General features: G+C 52.2%; 1 protein-coding gene across 1 annotated transcript in view; it reads right to left on the bottom strand.

Moving 5' to 3' along the window:
- The window catches only part of NPR1 (natriuretic peptide receptor 1), a 60,101-nt gene that overhangs the window by 21,238 nt on the left and 20,894 nt on the right, over window positions 1-17,969 (bottom strand). The window contains exons 2-7 of the mRNA XM_083166987.1: window positions 14,512-14,711; window positions 9,507-9,617; window positions 8,640-8,775; window positions 4,179-4,270; window positions 3,965-4,100; window positions 3,634-3,718 (exon numbers count right to left, since the gene is read on the bottom strand). Of these exons, the coding sequence (XP_083023113.1) occupies window positions 3,634-3,718; window positions 3,965-4,100; window positions 4,179-4,270; window positions 8,640-8,775; window positions 9,507-9,617; window positions 14,512-14,711 (760 nt within the window). The remainder of the gene's footprint in view (window positions 1-3,633; window positions 3,719-3,964; window positions 4,101-4,178; window positions 4,271-8,639; window positions 8,776-9,506; window positions 9,618-14,511; window positions 14,712-17,969) is intronic.

Below are 17,969 nucleotides of genomic sequence, written 5' to 3'. Positions count from 1 at the left end.
TCAAGAGTCTGACGGCTCAGGAAGTCCGCTTCCCAGGACTCCCAGGATAAAGATGGCAGAGAGAGCAGGGATCTTCTATTCCACCCATTGAAAAATGTAGGTGGTCTCTGCATTGGCAGCCCGACTGCGAGTGCCGCCCTGATGGTTGATATAAGCCACAGTCGTGGCATTGTCTGATTGGACTGGGTTCCATAAAGCAAAGGGCCCGGAAGACTGCCCTCAGTTCCAGGACACTGATCGATAGTTGGGCTTCCTGTGCTTTCCAAAGTCCCTGTAATGATTGTTGGCAAGTTACTGTCCCGCACCCGCGGTGGCTGGCAGCCATGGTAAGGAGAGTCCACTGATGGCTCCAAAAAAGTCTCCCCGCTGTGAGGTTCTGGTCTAGAAGCCACCATGAAGGTGAGAGACATATGGCCAGTGACAAAGCTATCTGCTGATCGGATGCTGGTGTAGGATCCCGACCACTTGGTGAGGATCTCCCGTTGTAGCAGATGGTAGTGGAATTGGGCATATTCTGCCATGTCGAAGGTCAATACCATCGGACATAGGACCCTCATGCAGGCATGAATGGACAGAGGGAGAGGAAATGTCGGATGCGGTACTGCAATGTCCAGTGACGTTCCTATGGCAGGTAGATCTTTTGATGGACTGTATCCAGTTGGATCATAGACTGTGCGGGAATCAGGGAGGACTTGGGCCAATTGATGATCCAACCGTGGCACTCTAGGACCATCACCACAGATTGTGCCAGAATCAACAGGTCGTCCAGACACGGAAGTATCCGGACTCCCTGGTTGCGAAGTGTGCTGCCCATCACTGTCATGATCTTTGGCACACGAGGGGGTGGTGGACAGCCGAAAAGCAGAGCCTGAAACTGAAAATGACGGTCCTGCAGTACAAACCGCCTGATGGGATGTGCAGATATGCATCCTGGATGTCCAGGGATGCCATGTAGTCTCCTGGTTGTAAGGCCAAGACAATGGACCGCAATGTTTCCATTTCCAAAGTTGTTGAGTCTTTTTAAATTTAGAATGGGACGGTATAACCCATTGGGTTTCTGGACTAGAAAGAGGCTGGTGTAGAATCCCGAGCCCCGTTGAGACGAAGGGACCAGTGCTATGACTCCTTTGGGGAACTTGTGGAAAAGAAAGAACTTGGTGGACGACGCCAGAAGGTTAGGGAGTAGCCTCTGGAGACAACATCCCAGATCCATGCATCTGTTGTGGTTTCCAGACAGACTTCTGAAAACTCTAACAGGCGGCCTCCCTTGGGTGGAGGCCCGCCCCGTCATGCATAGGGTTTGTCCTCTGGCTTAGGGTCAGCGCATCTGGTGGCCCAGGGACTCTTACCCTTGGGTTTGGGTGACTTGGCAACCTGGTGTTGGGTTCTTGAAAAGAGAAGCCTTGAAGCAAAAGGACTGGAAGACAGCACAGGGATGTGGTGTAGGAGCGGACCGTAGGAAAGCTGACTTAGAGGCTGCCACCGCAGCCACAATTTTATCCAGTTCGGACCCAAACAAAAGGGAACTGTCCAAGGGAAGCACTTCCAAGGTCTTCTTAGTGTCAGGGTCACCTTCCAAGAGCGCACCTACAAGGAACTCCGTGCTGCAACTCGGGAGGTAAGGGTGGCAGTATCCAATTCTGCCTCATCTAAATATATCGCACCCTGATGTACCATCTCAATGGTTGGGAGAAGGTTCTCTGCGGGCACACCCTGGGCTGTGTCAGACGTGAGAGTAGTTGCCCATTCCAACATGGCCTTAGCCACCCTGATGCTAGGGCAGGCCTAGCTACTGCGCCTGTAGTGGTGTATATGAGTTTTAGGATGTTTTCTAACTTTTGATTGGCCACAGGTACAGGGAGGACTGGCCCAGGCTCTCTGGCAGTGAATCAGTGGATCTCCGGGTGGCTGAAGAGCTCTCCATATCCCTGGACGCATGAGCTGAAGGGTGTCTTCATAGACCCCATATGCTGCTGCTCTGTCACTGACCAAGTCAGTGCGAAAAAAATAAAAATAAATTTAAATGAAGAAGTCAGGCAGCTTATTGCAGCCCCTCTCTGTGGTGCATATTGACTCCTGCCAGCACTGAAAAAAACTGAGCTGCCTGGCCTGCAGGCAGGGTAGAGGAGGGGAGGAGCCTGATCTGCCTGGGAGGCAGGAGAAGTTTAACCTCTTGGGTGCTGATGGTCTTTCACTCCCACTCCCCTACCCAGCGTTAAACCTGTGGCCCCTGACGTGTCCCAATGAATAAATACTGAGAAACATTCTGGGCAATCTATATTAGCCCATCTATGGTAAAATATAGTGGCCCCAGGCAGTGCAGTTATATAATACAGTTACTATGCTCCTGCCTTACAGTGGCCCTAGGCAGTGGCATTATACAGTACAGCTATTACGCTCCTGCCTTACAGTGGCCCCAGGTACTGACAGTATACAGTATAGCTATGACACTCCTGCCATACAATGATCCCAGGCACTGGTATTATACAGTACATCTATTACGCTCCTGCCTTACAGTGGTCCCAGGCACTGGCATTATACAGTACAGCTATTGCGCTCCTGCCTTACAGTGGCCCCTAGGCAGTGGCATTATACAGTACAGCTATTACGCTCCTGCCTTACAGTGACCCCAGGCACTGGCATTATACAGTACAGCTATTACGCTCCTGCCTTACAGTGACCCCAGGCACTGGCATTATACAGTACAGCTATTATGCTCCTGCCTTACAGTGGCCCCAGGCACTGGCATTATACAGTACAGCTATTACGCTCCTGCCTTACAGTGGCCCTAGGCACTGGCATTATACAGTACAGCTATTACACTCCTGCCTTACAGTGGCCCCAGGCACTGGCATTATACAGTACAGCTATTACGCTCCTGAATTACAGTGGACCCAGGCACTGGCAGTATACAGTACAGCTATTACACTCCTGCCATACAGTGGCCCCAGGCACTGGCATTATACCGTACAGCTATTACACTCCTGCCTTACAGTGGCCCCAGGCACTGGCAGTATACCGTACACAGCTATTACACTCCTGCCTTACAGTGGCCCCAGGCACTGGCATTATACAGTACAGCTATTACACTCCTGCCATACAGTGGCCCCAGGCACTGGCATTATACAGTACAGCTATTACACTCCTGCCTTACAGTGGCCCCAGGCACTGGCATTATACAGTACAGCTATTACACTCCTGCCATACAGTGGCCCCAGGCACTGGCATTATACAGTACAGCTATTACGCTCCTGCTTTATATGCACAGTGTTCTCCACACCTTCTAGACTGCAAACTGCTGTGAGCCATTGTTATCTCCTGCTTGCCCCACACAACAGCCGGCCTCGCCCCATGGCTCTCCGTGTGCCATAATTATTCTCTGCAGCTTCTCCGGTAAGAGCCGGGCCCTCAGTCCCTAATCCCGGCACACTCAGAGTCACACAGCGTGCCTGTCCAATTACAGCTCTCATGGAAACACGAAGCAGATCTGCAGCCACCTAATGACACCTCTCCCTCCCGCTCCTGTCTGCCCGCATCCTGAGAATACCCATTTTCAATTAGCAGCTGCAGAACGAGGCAGCGGGGATGCAGGACAAGTGAGGTAGAACAAGCGGAGCCTGGATGCTACAATACCTGTATATAAAGATGGAGGAGATGGCTATCGCCAGCAGGATGAAGCAGATCACTATAGAGGTCACCTCTAGGATGGAGAAGCTGGCTGTAAGGGAGAAACACAGGGGATACCCGTTATATACCATCCTACCCATGGCAGCATTGATGCCCATCTGTCCTGACAATTCTGGCCCAGGGCAGGAAGGGGTAACTTACCACTTCATCTGTAAAAACAAAGGGAAGTAAAGCGTTGCTGCAAGGTGGCGCACTCAAGTGCCCACCGCTGAGCGGGCACAGGTGGGTCTGACTGAGCAGCGCATGGTACGGCATACACTATATGACACATACATACTTTTCATGCACTCTGGGTTGTTGCCTTCGAACCCGCAGTCTGGTACGTCCTTTGGGACCCCTTTGCCCGGCCAGTGGATCTCTCGGCCCGGCACTTTGATGATGGACTTTAAGGTTCCGTTGTAGTTAGCCACAATCTAGGGGCAGAAGAGGGAGTCACCGGTCACACTGAGGACAACTTCCCGGCCTATATCCTGCGCCGCACCTTTTCCTACCTGGAAGTTCCCACTGGTCACAGACAAGTCCCACAGGGAGTAGTCATTGTCCCTGTCGCCGTTGTCATCGATCGTCATGAAGCCGGACACCCCTGTGACATAAGCAGAGTGTTACTAAGTCCTGTGCATCGTAGCCAAACCAGGCCTCACTGTGCCCCGAGGCTTCTAGTACTCACCCTCATGGAGCCCAAAGGTGAGGCTGCCAGGGCCTGCATCAGACATAACTATACATATACGGCACCAGGTGGCACAGCTGCCTCAGCACCTACCTCAGTGCCCACAGCCCCCCTGTATTACAGTGGCACATTCCTGCGACTGTTACAGCCGGTGCCTTGGATGCCGGACTTTAAAGACAAAGACTAGAATAATGACTGAATGGCAACAAATATTACACTACCCCCTGCATGTTAGTCCTGGCACCAGATGCGGCTCTGTATATTGGTCCTGGCACCAGATGCGGCTCTGTATGTTAGTCCTGGCACCAGATGTGGCTCTGTATATTGGTCCTGGCACCAGATGTGGCTCTGTATGTTAGTCCTGGCACCAGATGTGATTCTGTATATTGGTCCTGGCACCAGATGTGGCTCTGTATGTTAGTCCTGGCACCAGATGTGGCTCTGTATATTGGTCCTGGCACCAGATGTGGCTCTGTATATTGGTCCTGGCACCAGATGTGGCTCTGTATATTGGTCCTGGCACCAGATGTGGCTCTGTATATTGGTCCTGGCACCAGCTGTGGCTCTGTATGCTAGTCCTGGCACCAGCTGTGGCTCTGTATGCTAGTCCTGGCACCAGCTGTGGCTCTGTATGCTAGTCCTGGCACCAGATGTGGCTTTGCATGTTAGTCCTGGCACCAGCTGTGTCTCTGTATGTTAGTCCTGGCACCAGCTTTGGCTTTGTATGTTAGTCCTGGCACCAGATGTGGCTTTGTATGTTGGTCCTGGCACCCTGTATTTTAGATCTGGCACCAGATGTGGCTCTGTGTGTTAGTCCTGGCACCAGCTGCGGCTCTGTATGTTAGTCCTGACACCAGATGTGCCTCTGTAGGTTAGTCCTGGCACCAAATGTTGCTCTATATGTTAGTCCTGGCACCTAATGTGGCACTGTATATTGGTCCTGGCACCAGATGTGGCTCTGTATGTTAGTCATAGCACCAGGTGTGGCTCTGTATATTGGTCCTGGCACCAGATGTGGCTCTGTATGTTAGTCCTGGCATCTGATGTGGCTCTGTATATTGGTCCTGGCACCAGATGATGCTATGTATGTTAGTCCTGGCACCAGATGTGGCGCTGTCTGTTAGTACTGGCACCAGATGTTGTGCTGTATGTTAGTCCTGGCACCAGATGTGGCTCTGTCTATTAGTCCTGGAACCAGATGCGGCTCTGTATATTAGTCCTTGCACCAGATGTGGTGCAGTATATTAGTCCAGGAACCAGATGCGGCTCTGTATATTAGTCCTTTCACCAGATGTGGCGCCGTATATTAGTCCAGGAACCAGATGCGGCTCTCTGTATTAGTCCTTGCACCAGATGCGGCTCTGTATATTAGTCCTTGCACCAGATGTGTATTAGTCCAGGAACCAGATGCGGCTTTGTATATTAGTCCTTGCACCAGATGTGGCGCCGTATATTAGTCCAGGAACCAGATGCGGCTCTGTATATTAGTCCTTGCACAAGATGTGTATTAGTCCAGGAACCAGATGCGGCTCCGTATATTAGTCCTTGCACCAGATGTGTCTGTGTATTAGTCCAGGAACCAGATGCGGCTCTGTATATTGGTCCTGGCACCAGATGTGGCTCTGTATATTGGTCCTGGCACCAGCTGTGTCTCTGTATGTTAGTCCTGGCACCAGCTTTGGCTTTGTATGTTAGTCCTGGCACCAGATGTGGCTTTGTATGTTGGTCCTGGCACCCTGTATTTTAGATCTGGCACCAGATGTGGCTCTGTGTGTTAGTCCTGGCACCAGCTGCGGCTCTGTATGTTAGTCCTGACACCAGATGTGCCTCTGTAGGTTAGTCCTGGCACCAAATGTTGCTCTATATGTTAGTCCTGGCACCTAATGTGGCACTGTATATTGGTCCTGGCACCAGATGTGGCTCTGTATGTTAGTCATGGCACCAGGTGTGGCTCTGTATATTGGTCCTGGCACCAGATGTGGCTCTGTATGTTAGTCCTGGCATCTGATGTGGCTCTGTATATTGGTCCTGGCACCAGATGATGCTATGTATGTTAGTCCTGGCACCAGATGTGGCGCTGTCTGTTAGTACTGGCACCAGATGTGGCGCTGTATGTTAGTCCTGGCACCAGATGTGGCTCTGTCTATTAGTCCTGGAACCAGATGCGGCTCTGTATATTAGTCCTTGCACCAGATGTGGTGCCGTATATTAGTCCAGGAACCAGATGCGGCTCTGTATATTAGTCCTTTCACCAGATGTGGCGCCGTATATTAGTCCAGGAACCAGATGCGGCTCTCTATATTAGTCCTTGCACCAGATGCGGCTCTGTATATTAGTCCTTGCACCAGATGTGTATTAGTCCAGGAACCAGATGCGGCTCTGTATATTAGTCCTTGCACCAGATGTGGCGCCGTATATTAGTCCAGGAACCAGATGCGGCTCTGTATATTAGTCATTGCACCAGATGTGTATTAGTCCAGGAACCAGATGCGGCTCCGTATATTAGTCCTTGCACCAGATGTGTCTGTGTATTAGTCCAGGAACCAGATGCGGCTCTGTATATTAGTCCTTGCACCAGATGTGTCTGTGTATTAGTCCAGGAACCAGATGCGGCTCAGTGTGTTAGTCCTGGCACCAGATTCCTGGCAGTTATTCATGGCATGTCCCACCGGCTGTGCTGCTCAATGCAATACCTATCAGCTTAAAAATAAAAACTTCTAGAAATGACACCACTGATTTCTCACGCTGGTGCCCATGCCCAAGAAAATGCCAGATGATCCAGTTGGCATGCCTGTAGCCAGACTCCCTCCGCCTGTACTTTATACCCACCTCACCACAGTAGTGAAGAGGGTTAAACATGTAAATACTGTACATATTTCAGACAACCAGGGCATTGGCTTATACGCTGGTTAATGAGAGCATAATTACCCTGAATAGGGCTATTATCCCGGGAATCAAAGCACCGAAAATGAGGTTTGCAATTCCAAAGTTCCAGGTGCATCTGATCCTGTAGACACTTTGTTCATCCCTATCTATACATTGGGTGACACACAAAACGCGAGAATGCCTACGGAGACGCAGCGCGACATTTCTTTGTAATTACGCCCAATACTAGAGGGGCCAAGTGTGCGGTGACTGTGAGTTGCGGCACCCTGCCCTGCCCGGATTAGCCAGTGTCTGTAGAGACAGCTGGACCTTTTGCATATTATAGTTTACAATGGACAGAATTAGAATTGTTGATTACAGCTTATTGGTACAGCACCGTAATGTTCCGTACAGCGAACGCTTAGTCCCTGCCCCACTGAGGATGAAATGTTCCGTGTAATATCCTATAACCCAGACTGGAGAGAAGACTGCGAGTTGGGGGTTCTGGGAGCGACTGAAGAAAGTTCCAAAGGCTGAATAAATATTCCAAATTGGGAGAAGTTTTATGGACGGAAGAAATGGGAGAAGCGAGGGGAGAGAGCTATAAATACTGTGAGATCTGACGATAAGAGATGTAATCCCACCAGAGGGATGAAATACAGCCGCTGCCTACGTCTGGGAGTAACTGGCCACTAACACCATGTAACTGCATCAGCAGCTGCAATTAGTGTCCGCCTCGTTTCATGTTACCTGATCCACTACCAAGGACAGCACAGGGAGAGGAAGCTGCGACTGGCAGGCCGCTGTGCCCTATACCACCAGGAGCCTGGGCATGTGACTTTCCCCCAGCATCGCCTCTCTCTAGAACTTTACCTCTACGATGGGATATTGGGCAGCTCCCAGTGTTCCTACCACTATTCAGCATTTGTGTCCTTTCTTGCCTATGTTAATAGTATTTGTGAAATGTCGCACATTAAGGTGCGTGCTTAGTCGCCGTGCCCGGTGCCCCCCCACGGATTAGGTGTCTGGGGTGGTGGCATAGCCATACAGAAGTGTAAATGCCACAACTCCAATCTGCTCCCTATTCATCACATTAAACTTTTTAGTTGTTCTCCTTAAGATGCCTTTGATTAGTTATGGCAGTAAGAGGTAATTAGGACTCATTGTCTGCGCATGGCCCGGAGTGCGTCCTGACAGTGCGCCTCACCTGCGCAGAGCAACGTGGAAGCACATGACAAATATGACAAGCAGCAACTCTGGGCAGGGGGATCAAATCTATATTTTGGTTGTCCCATGGCATCCCCCGTGGCACTGCCGTTTAGTGGCACTGATGCCCATGGAGGGAGGAGTGGGATTCTAGATGGGCCACAGTGAAGGGGCCAGGGATAGCTGGGCCTGTGGGGCATCCTGGGCGACTCACCATTAAAGGTTCTGTTCCACATGTGTTGGGTGACAGCCGAGGCGTTCTTCATACTGTAACCTTTGGCCCGAGTCTCGTTGACGGCGTGAGCGTAGAGCATGATGGAGTCGTAGAACGCAGCCGCCACCGTGTTCACCTGCAAACGACACAGGTGCAGTGTGAGGACACTCCCGCGGACAGGTACACTCACAACTCCCAGTGAGGACATCTCCCCCCACAGCACACACGCGCACTCCTCTCACCACACTCCCAACAGACACCCCCCCCCCGACTCTCGCAGCTGACGTTGGCTCCCGGCCTAGATCTCATCTCTTTTGTCTTTCGCCCATGTCCTGATAATGAAACATTTCCTGCTGACGTCCACAATTAATTGCCCATCAAGGCCCAAGTGGTGCAATTACCCAGCTCTCCAGACATCTACAGGCAGGAGAAGAGGGGGGGCCGCGGCTGCAGATAATAAGGCACAGGTTTCCGCAGCAGCCAGGAGAGCGTGATGATAAGTGATCAGGGTGATATATTATGTGCCAGTAGTGATTTAATGCCATAGGTACAGCCCCCCCCCCCCCCCAGGTCCACACTCACCAGGTCCTCCCACTCACCAGGTGTCCCACTTACCAGGTCCCCCCACTCACCAGGTCCCCCCACTCATCAGGTCCCCCCACTCACCAGGTCCTCCCACTCACCAGGTGTCCCACTCACCAGGTCCTCCCACTCACCAGGTCCTCCCACTCACCAGGTCCCCCACTCACCAGGTCCCCACCCTCACCAGGTCCCCACCCTCACCAGGTCCCCACCCTCACCAGGTCCCCCCACTCACCAGGTCCCCCCACTCACCAGGTCCCCCACTCACCAGGTCCCCCCACTCACCAGGCTGTCTTCCTTTGTGAAGTTGTTTAGGTCATCGTACAGTCTCAGGTCGTCTAGGAACGTCTTGTATTCCGGGGTTTCTGGCTCTCTGTAAGTAATGATCATGACGGCCTGAGCGGGAGAGACAAAGCCTCGCTTATTATTCCACCGCCACAGTGCCCAGGCCGGGCCATCATCACATAAGTACCCAGGCCGGGCCTTCACCACATAAGTACCCAGGCAGGGCCATCATCACATAAGTACCCAGGCAGGGCCATCACCACATAAGTACCCAGGCAGGGCCTTCACCACATAAGTGCCCAGACAGGGCCTTCACCACATAAGTGCCCAGGCAGGGCCTTCACCACATAAGTGCCCAGGCAGGGCCTTCACCACATAAGTGCCCAGGCAGGGCCTTCACCACATAAGTACCCAGGCAGGGCCTTCACCACATAAGTGCCCAGGCAGGGCCTTTATCACATAAGTACCCAGGCCGGGCCTTCACCACATAAGTACCCAGGCCGGGCCTTCACCACATAAGTACCCAGGCAGGGCCATCATCACATAAGTGCCCAGGCAGGGCCTTCACCACATAAGTACCCAGGCAGGGTCTTTACCACTTAAGTGCCCAGGCAGGGCCTTCACCACATAAGTACCCAGGCAGGGCCATCATCACATAAGTACCCAGGCAGGGCCTTCACCACATAAGTGCCCAGACAGGGCCTTCACCACATAAGTACCCAGGCAGGGCCATCATCACATAAGTACCCAGGCCGGGCCTTCACCACATAAGTACCCAGGCAGGGCCTTCACCACATAAGTGCCCAGACAGGGCCTTCACCACATAAGTGCCCAGGCCGGGCCTTCACCACATAAGTACCCAGGCAGGGCCATCACCACATAAGTACCCAGGCAGGGCCTTCACCACATAAGTACCCAGACAGGGCCTTCACCACATAAGTGCCCAGGCAGGGCCTTCACCACATAAGTGCCCAGGCAGGGCCTTCACCACATACGTGCCCAGGCAGGGCCTTCACCACATAAGTGCCCAGGCAGGGCCTTCACCACATAAGTGCCCAGGCAGGGCCTTCACCACATAAGTACCCAGGCAGGGCCTTCACCACATAAGTGCCCAGGCAGGGCCTTTATCACATAAGTACCCAGGCCGGGCCTTCACCACATAAGTACCCAGGCCGGGCCTTCACCACATAAGTACCCAGGCAGGGCCATCATCACATAAGTGCCCAGGCAGGGCCTTCACCACATAAGTACCCAGGCAGGGTCTTTACCACTTAAGTGCCCAGGCAGGGCCTTCACCACATAAGTACCCAGGCAGGGCCATCATCACATAAGTACCCAGGCAGGGCCTTCACCACATAAGTGCCCAGACAGGGCCTTCACCACATAAGTACCCAGGCAGGGCCATCATCACATAAGTACCCAGGCCGGGCCTTCACCACATAAGTACCCAGGCAGGGCCTTCACCACATAAGTGCCCAGACAGGGCCTTCACCACATAAGTGCCCAGGTCGGGCCTTCACCACATAAGTACCCAGGCAGGGCCATCACCACATAAGTACCCAGGCAGGGCCTTCACCACATAAGTGCCCAGACAGGGCCTTCACCACATAAGTGCCCAGGCAGGGCCTTCACCACATAAGTGCCCAGGCAGGGCCTTCACCACATACGTGCCCAGGCAGGGCCTTCACCACATAAGTGCCCAGGCAGGGCCTTCACCACATAAGTGCCCAGGCAGGGCCTTTATCACATAAGTGCCCAGGCTGGGCCTTCACCACATAAGTACCCAGGCAGGGCCTTCACCACATAAGTGCCCAGGCAGGGCCTTCACCACATAAGTGCCCAGGCAGGGCCTTCACCACATAAGTGCCCAGGCAGGGCCTTCAACACATAAGTGCCCAGGCAGGGCCTTCACTTCATAGGTGTCTGAGCTGGGCCTTCACCACATAAGTACCCAGGCAGGGCCTTCACCACATAAGTGCCCAGGCAGGGCCTTCACCACATAAGTGCCCAGGCAGGGCCTTCACCACATAAGTGCCCAAGCAAGGCCTTCACCACATAAGCCCCCAGGCAAGGCCTTCACCACATAAGTGCCCAGGCCGGGCCTTCACCACATAAGTGCCCAGGCAGGGCCTTCACCACATAAGTGCCCAGGCAGGGCCTTCACCACATAAGTGCCCAGGCAGGGCCTTCACCACATAAGTGCCCAGGCAGGGCCTTCACCACATAAGTACCCAGGCAGGGCCTTCACCACATAAGTGCCCAGGCAGAGCCTTCCCTACGTAAATGCCCAGGCAGGGCCTTCACCACATAAGTGCCCAGGCCGGGCCTTCACCACATAAGTGCCCAGGCAGGGCCTTCACCACATAAGTGCCCAGGCAGGGCCTTCACCACATAAGTGCCCAGGCAGGGCCTTCAACACATAAGTGCCCAGGCAGGGCCTTCACTTCATAGGTGTCTGAGCTGGGCCTTCACCACATAAGTACCCAGGCAGGGCCTTCACCACATAAGTGCCCAGGCAGGGCCTTCACCACATAAGTGCCCAGGCAGGGCCTTCACCACATAAGTGCCCAAGCAAGGCCTTCACCACATAAGCCCCCAGGCAAGGCCTTCACCACATAAGTGCCCAGGCCGGGCCTTCACCACATAAGTGCCCAGGCAGGGCCTTCACCACATAAGTGCCCAGGCAGGGCCTTCACCACATAAGTGCCCAGGCAGGGCCTTCACCACATAAGTGCCCAGGCAGGGCCTTCACCACATAAGTACCCAGGCAGGGCCTTCACCACATAAGTGCCCAGGCAGAGCCTTCCCTACGTAAATGCCCAGGCAGGGCCTTCACCACATAAGTGCCCAGGCCGGGCCTTCACCACATAAGTGCCCAGGCAGGGCCTTCACCACATAAGTGCCCAGGGCCTTCACCACATAAGTGCCCAGGCAGGGCCTTCACCACATAAGTGCCCAGGCAGGGCCTTCACCACATAAGTGCCCAGGCAGGGCCTTCACCACATGGGTGTCCGAGCTGGGCCTTCACCACATAAGTGCCCAGGCAGGGCCTTCACCACCTAAATGCCCTATCCAGGCATTCACCATATAAACAAATACCATTACTGGGGTTCCAGCTGCTGCGGCACTACACATCCCAGCTTGCCCTCACACACCTTTCACATTAGGGCATGAGAAAACTGTGTCCGGGCATGCTGGGATGTGTAGTGCTACAACAGCTGGAGGGCCACCTGCTGAATAATTCTAGGATACAGAAAATCATATAATGCCAACAGCACAATTAGCGCCATCTGATACCGGATACCCTGCCCTGGCAGAGACACGGCGCGCAGCGTTCAGTGGGATTAAAAGATCTACAGTATAAAGACAGCCTGTAGGTAGTCATTGTCATGAACTCATAGATAACTCTAACTCTCCTCCTGTGCCTAACCCTAAGCCTCCTCCTGTGCCTAACCCTCCTCCTGTGCCTAAGCCACCCCCCCCCCAGCCTAACCCTAACCCTCCTCCTGTGCCTAATCCTGCCCCCCAGCCTAACCCTCCTCCTGTGCCTAATCCTGCCCCCCAGCCTAACCCTCCTCCTGTGCCTAATCCTGCCCCCCAGCCTAACCCTCCTCCTGTGCCTAACCCTAAGCCTCCTCCTGTGCCTAACCCTAACCCACCCCCTCAGCCTAACCCTAACCCTCCTCCTGTGCCTAACCCTAACCCCCCCCCCAGCCTAACCCTAACCCACCTTCTGTGCCTAATCCTGCCCCCCCCCAGCCTAACTGTAACCCTCCTGCTGCACCTAACCCTGACCCCACCAGCCTAACCCTAAACATCCTCCTGTGCCTAACCCTAACCCCCCCAGCCTATCCCTCCTGTGCCTAACCATAACCCCCCCACCCTAACCCTGCCCCCCCCAGCCTAACCCTCCTCCTGTACCTAACCCCCCCAGCCTAACCCTGACCCCCCCCTAATCTAACCCTCTTCCTGTACCTAACCCCCCCAGCCTAACCCTGACCCCCCCAGCCTAACCCTCCTCCTGTACCTAACCCCCCAGCCTAACCCTGACCCCCCCAGCCTAACCCTCCTCCTGTGCCTAACCCTAATCCCCCAGCCTAACCCTGACCCCCCCCCCAGCCTAACCCTCCTCCTGTGCCTAACCCTAATCCCCCAGCCTATCCCTGATCACCCCCTACAGCAGTCTTACAGTGCGTACATACGGAACGATTTGCATGCAGGGAAGATCATAGACCATCGTTAACGATGCGCGGAACGATTTGAAAGATTGGTTGTTACCATTGATCAGGAACGGCCACATCGTCCCATGCATATGCACCATTACCCTCCTCCTGGTGCCTAACCCTAATAAACCATGAGAAACCATGTGTTGACGATATCTGTGTCCAAAATGTACTTATCGACATTTGGACCAAGTGACAACCTACTGTCCCGTCAACAATCTGGTATAGACTGTTTACTGCCCATCTTCCATCCAGTTAGCGCAGAGTTCCTGCAGGACATCTGTATACCGGACATGTCCTGGCATATACAGCACATCCCCGGTCTGGGAGGTGTCCCCCCTCCTCGGGTCTAATGCCTGGTGTTGTCTCCTCACCCTCCATCACCACCATCCCTCACTTCTTGCCTCCTCCCTCCCATTCCTCTCTGCCTGTCCTCCTGCCCCCCTGGTTCCCTGCTGCTACATCCCCTGCCAAAAGGCCCACTCTGTCCCCTCAGGGGGCTCGGGAGCCTGGTACAGATGATGCTTCCCAGGTCAGCTCTCACCTTGGGCCAGATGCACTAAGCTTCAAAAGTGATCAAATGGAGAGTGATAAGCAGCCAGCCAATCAGCTCCTACCTGTCATGTCACAGACTGTGTTTGAAAAATGTCAGGCAGGAGCTGATTGGCTGGTTGTTTATCACTCTCCATTTTATCACTTTTGAAGCTTAGTGCATCTGGCCCCTAATCACCTACATAGAGCTGGAGGCCACTGGCAGAAGAAAGATCGAGGTTTGAGCTTACCTGAAAAGCCTTCTTCGCTTTCTCATCATCCTCATCTCCACGGTACCATGGGCGCTGGAAGTCTGGGAAACTGGTGCCCTGGAGACTGGCACCGTAGATGTCGATGTAGAAGAACACATAGTCCCCTGAGCAGAGGCCATCCCTTAGTGCGTGGAGCATGAGCTGGCGGAAGATGTCTGGGGAGCAGCAGGTGTAGACGACTGGGGAGACAGAGGAAAAGGGGGTAACAGGGGGCAGATTAAGGGGTGGCGGTCACTGGCAGTGCCCATATGCCTATATGTTACCTTCCCATCACCATCCGCAGCGCGACGCAGCCCAGGAACACAGGAGCCAGGCCTGCCATCCCCAGATATACAGAACCCTGCCAGCCAGTCACCGTACACATCCCTGCCACCCACCTAACCATGCCAACCAGTCAGTCTACATATGCCTGCCATTCTCAGATATACAGAAACATGCCAGCCAGTCACCTGACACACCCCTGCCACCCACATAACTGTGCCAGTCAATCACCCAACACATCCCTGCCATTCTCAGATATACTTAACCATGCCAGCTAGTCACCCAACATATTCCTGCCACCCACATAACACTGCAAGCAGGAGGAGGAGTTTGCAGGTGCACACTAAATATATATGCTAGACCTTTTAATATCTTGCTATATTGCATTTGAGGTTATTAGCATAGTAATGGCCATTAGTATGGGCTTGTCCACCGCATCCAGGTTACCTCAATAGGACAAGTCCCTAACACTACTCTGGGACAGGTCCAGGGCACAGGGCCCCCCAGGCCAGCCCAGCAGAACCACCCCATGGCATCACATTAGTGTGAAATTAGTGATAGTAAAAGGGATAGGGGAAATTATATGTGATAGGACTTACCTAGGTAAGAAGTAATAATAAATGTGAAGGGTGCTACATATATATTAAACAAACTAAAGGGGTGATGGAAAGTGTACGATATGATGCCATGGAGCAGCCCAGCAACAGTAGCCCAAAGAGCCCTGCGCCCCAAACACAGTCCCACAGACTAACACTCAGCATATATGTATAGTAGGACTTACCCTCATAGTGCCAAGCTGAGGTGTGCAGTCTTGAATGTTGGGACTCCAACCTAATTTTTAATTAGGTTAATTCTTAATTGTTGGTCTGTGGGACTGTGTTTGGGGCGCTGGGCTCTTTGGGCTGCTGTTGCTGGGCTGCTCCATGGCATCATATCGTACACTTTCAATCACCCCTTTAGTTTGTTTAATATATATGTAGCACCCTTCACATTTATTATTACCTCTTATCTAGGTAAGTCCTATCACATATAATTTCCCCTATCCCTTTTACTTTCACTTTAATTTCACACCAATGTGATGCCATGGGGTGGTTCTGCTGGGCTGGCCTGGGGGGCCCTGTGCCCTGGACCTGTCCCAGAGTAGTGTTAGGGACTTGTCCTAATGAGGTAACCTGGATGCGGTGGACAAGCCGATAATAATGGCCATCATTATGCTAATAACCTCCAATGCAATATAGCAAAGTTATTAAAAGGTCTCGCATTTATATTTAGTGTGCACCTGCAAAATCCTCCACCCGCTTGCTGCACTACAAGTCTCAGCAGGTAGCACCTCATATGTCCAGGGTGTGCAGTTTAGGGCCCCTCCCCCTACCCACATAACACTACCAGCCAATCACCCAACATTCCTGCCATCCACATAATCCTGCCAGCTAGTCACCCAACACATCCTTGACACCTACATAACCATAGAATTAATGAAAGGAAGAAAAAAGTACTCTCCTTTGTTTGGGGGCACGCTTAGAGAAAAAGATTTCTTAGATTTATGTAATGGTTACAATATATAAAACATAACTTTTATTATTTATCTATAAAAAAACTTTTTGACAAACTTACAAACAACACAAAAACAATTAAATGTGGAGTGCATCTAGGAAAAAACTCAAATGAGTTGATCCAGCATTGGGTAGCTGATAGCAGTTAGAGATGCACCCTGCTACCACCTCAAATCTGAGATAATGAGTACTGTACAAATTTAGCCTGTAAATTTGGGTATTGGTACAGAGGTCTTCTCAGTTGGTTATAGCAGATTGAACACTGTTAAGTCTCCAAACATTGGCGAAATGTTAAATTTGTAATATGGTCACATCAGAAATTCTTATAATGGTATGTGGGTTAGACCTCAACACCTATTGTGGAGGTCGGCGTTACACAGTGCAGACAAAATGTAGCAGCGGCAGCCAATGTCGATTTTAGAGGAAATGAAGAAATTTGAAAAGCAAGTAGAAAAAGCCCAGTTGTATTTGCTCAGGTTGTAGTGACCCTCTAATAAGACAATGGGTAAAAATTGTTGTTTACTGGACTATAGGAAATGAGAGAGAGGTAAAGTTATAACATCTGCTTTCTTCTTATTGGGAATAGGGTGCCCTGTTGACACTAGGTCAGTGCAGGGTCTAGCCGAATCCTTTGGTGAGGAGATGAGAGTGTTTTTAGAATAAAAAAAGGGCGAGAAGTGAGAAATTGGAGAGTGCTAAAGTATGGTGAGAAGCAAAGGAGGGCGACTTAAGTTTAACGGGTTAGTATGCTGCTGTTCCCCATTTTCCCATGCATTGGTGGAGAGTGAGTGGTACTCACCGAGAAACTGCGTTGATTTTAGAATGGAGCATCTGCTGTCTCTATTATAAGATTAATGGTGCCCTGTTGATAAATTTAATCAGAGCAGGGTCCTGCCAAAATCTCTTTATTGCAGAGATGAGAGTACCTACATAACCATGCCAACCAGTCACCCAACACATCCCTGCCAACCAGTCACTCAACACATCCCTGCCAACCACATAACCATGCCAGCCAGTCACCCATCATATCCATGTCACCCACATAACCATTCCAACCAGTCACACAACATCCCTGCCACCATTGCAACTTGACAGACAGTTACCCATCACATCCCTGCCACCTACATAACCATGCCAGCCAGTCACCCAACATATCCTTGCCACCCCCATTACCATGCCAGCCATTCACCCAAGACATGCCTGCCACCCATATATCCATGCTAATCAGTCACCCAACATATCACAGTCATCCTCACATAACCACGCCAGTCATTCACCCAACACATCCCTGCCACCGACGCAACCCTGCCAGCCAGTCACTTAAAATATTCCTGCCACCTACATAACCATGCCAACCAGTCACCCATAATATTCCTGCCATCACGCACATTATTGCCCCCCCCCCCCACCCCCTCTTTGCAGGGCCAGTCCAAATCACCAAGGTATCCCCAACCTCAGCCCACGGCCACCTCCCAGACGGCAGCTTGCTGCCCACTCTCCCACTTCTATCAGCTGTAAAATAAAATAAGTAATCTCCAGGCCTTACCAACCTGTGTGCCGCCCCTAGGCATGTGCCAAGACAATACACAGGATCCTGCCAATCACTGATTCACCAGCTGCCCC

The sequence above is a fragment of the Crinia signifera genome, chromosome 12 (genome assembly GCF_055691185.1).
Source record: "Crinia signifera chromosome 12, ASM5569118v1, whole genome shotgun sequence".
In the NCBI taxonomy this organism is placed as follows: domain Eukaryota; kingdom Metazoa; phylum Chordata; class Amphibia; order Anura; family Myobatrachidae; genus Crinia; species Crinia signifera.
This window is presented reverse-complemented; position numbering and strand designations above follow the sequence as displayed.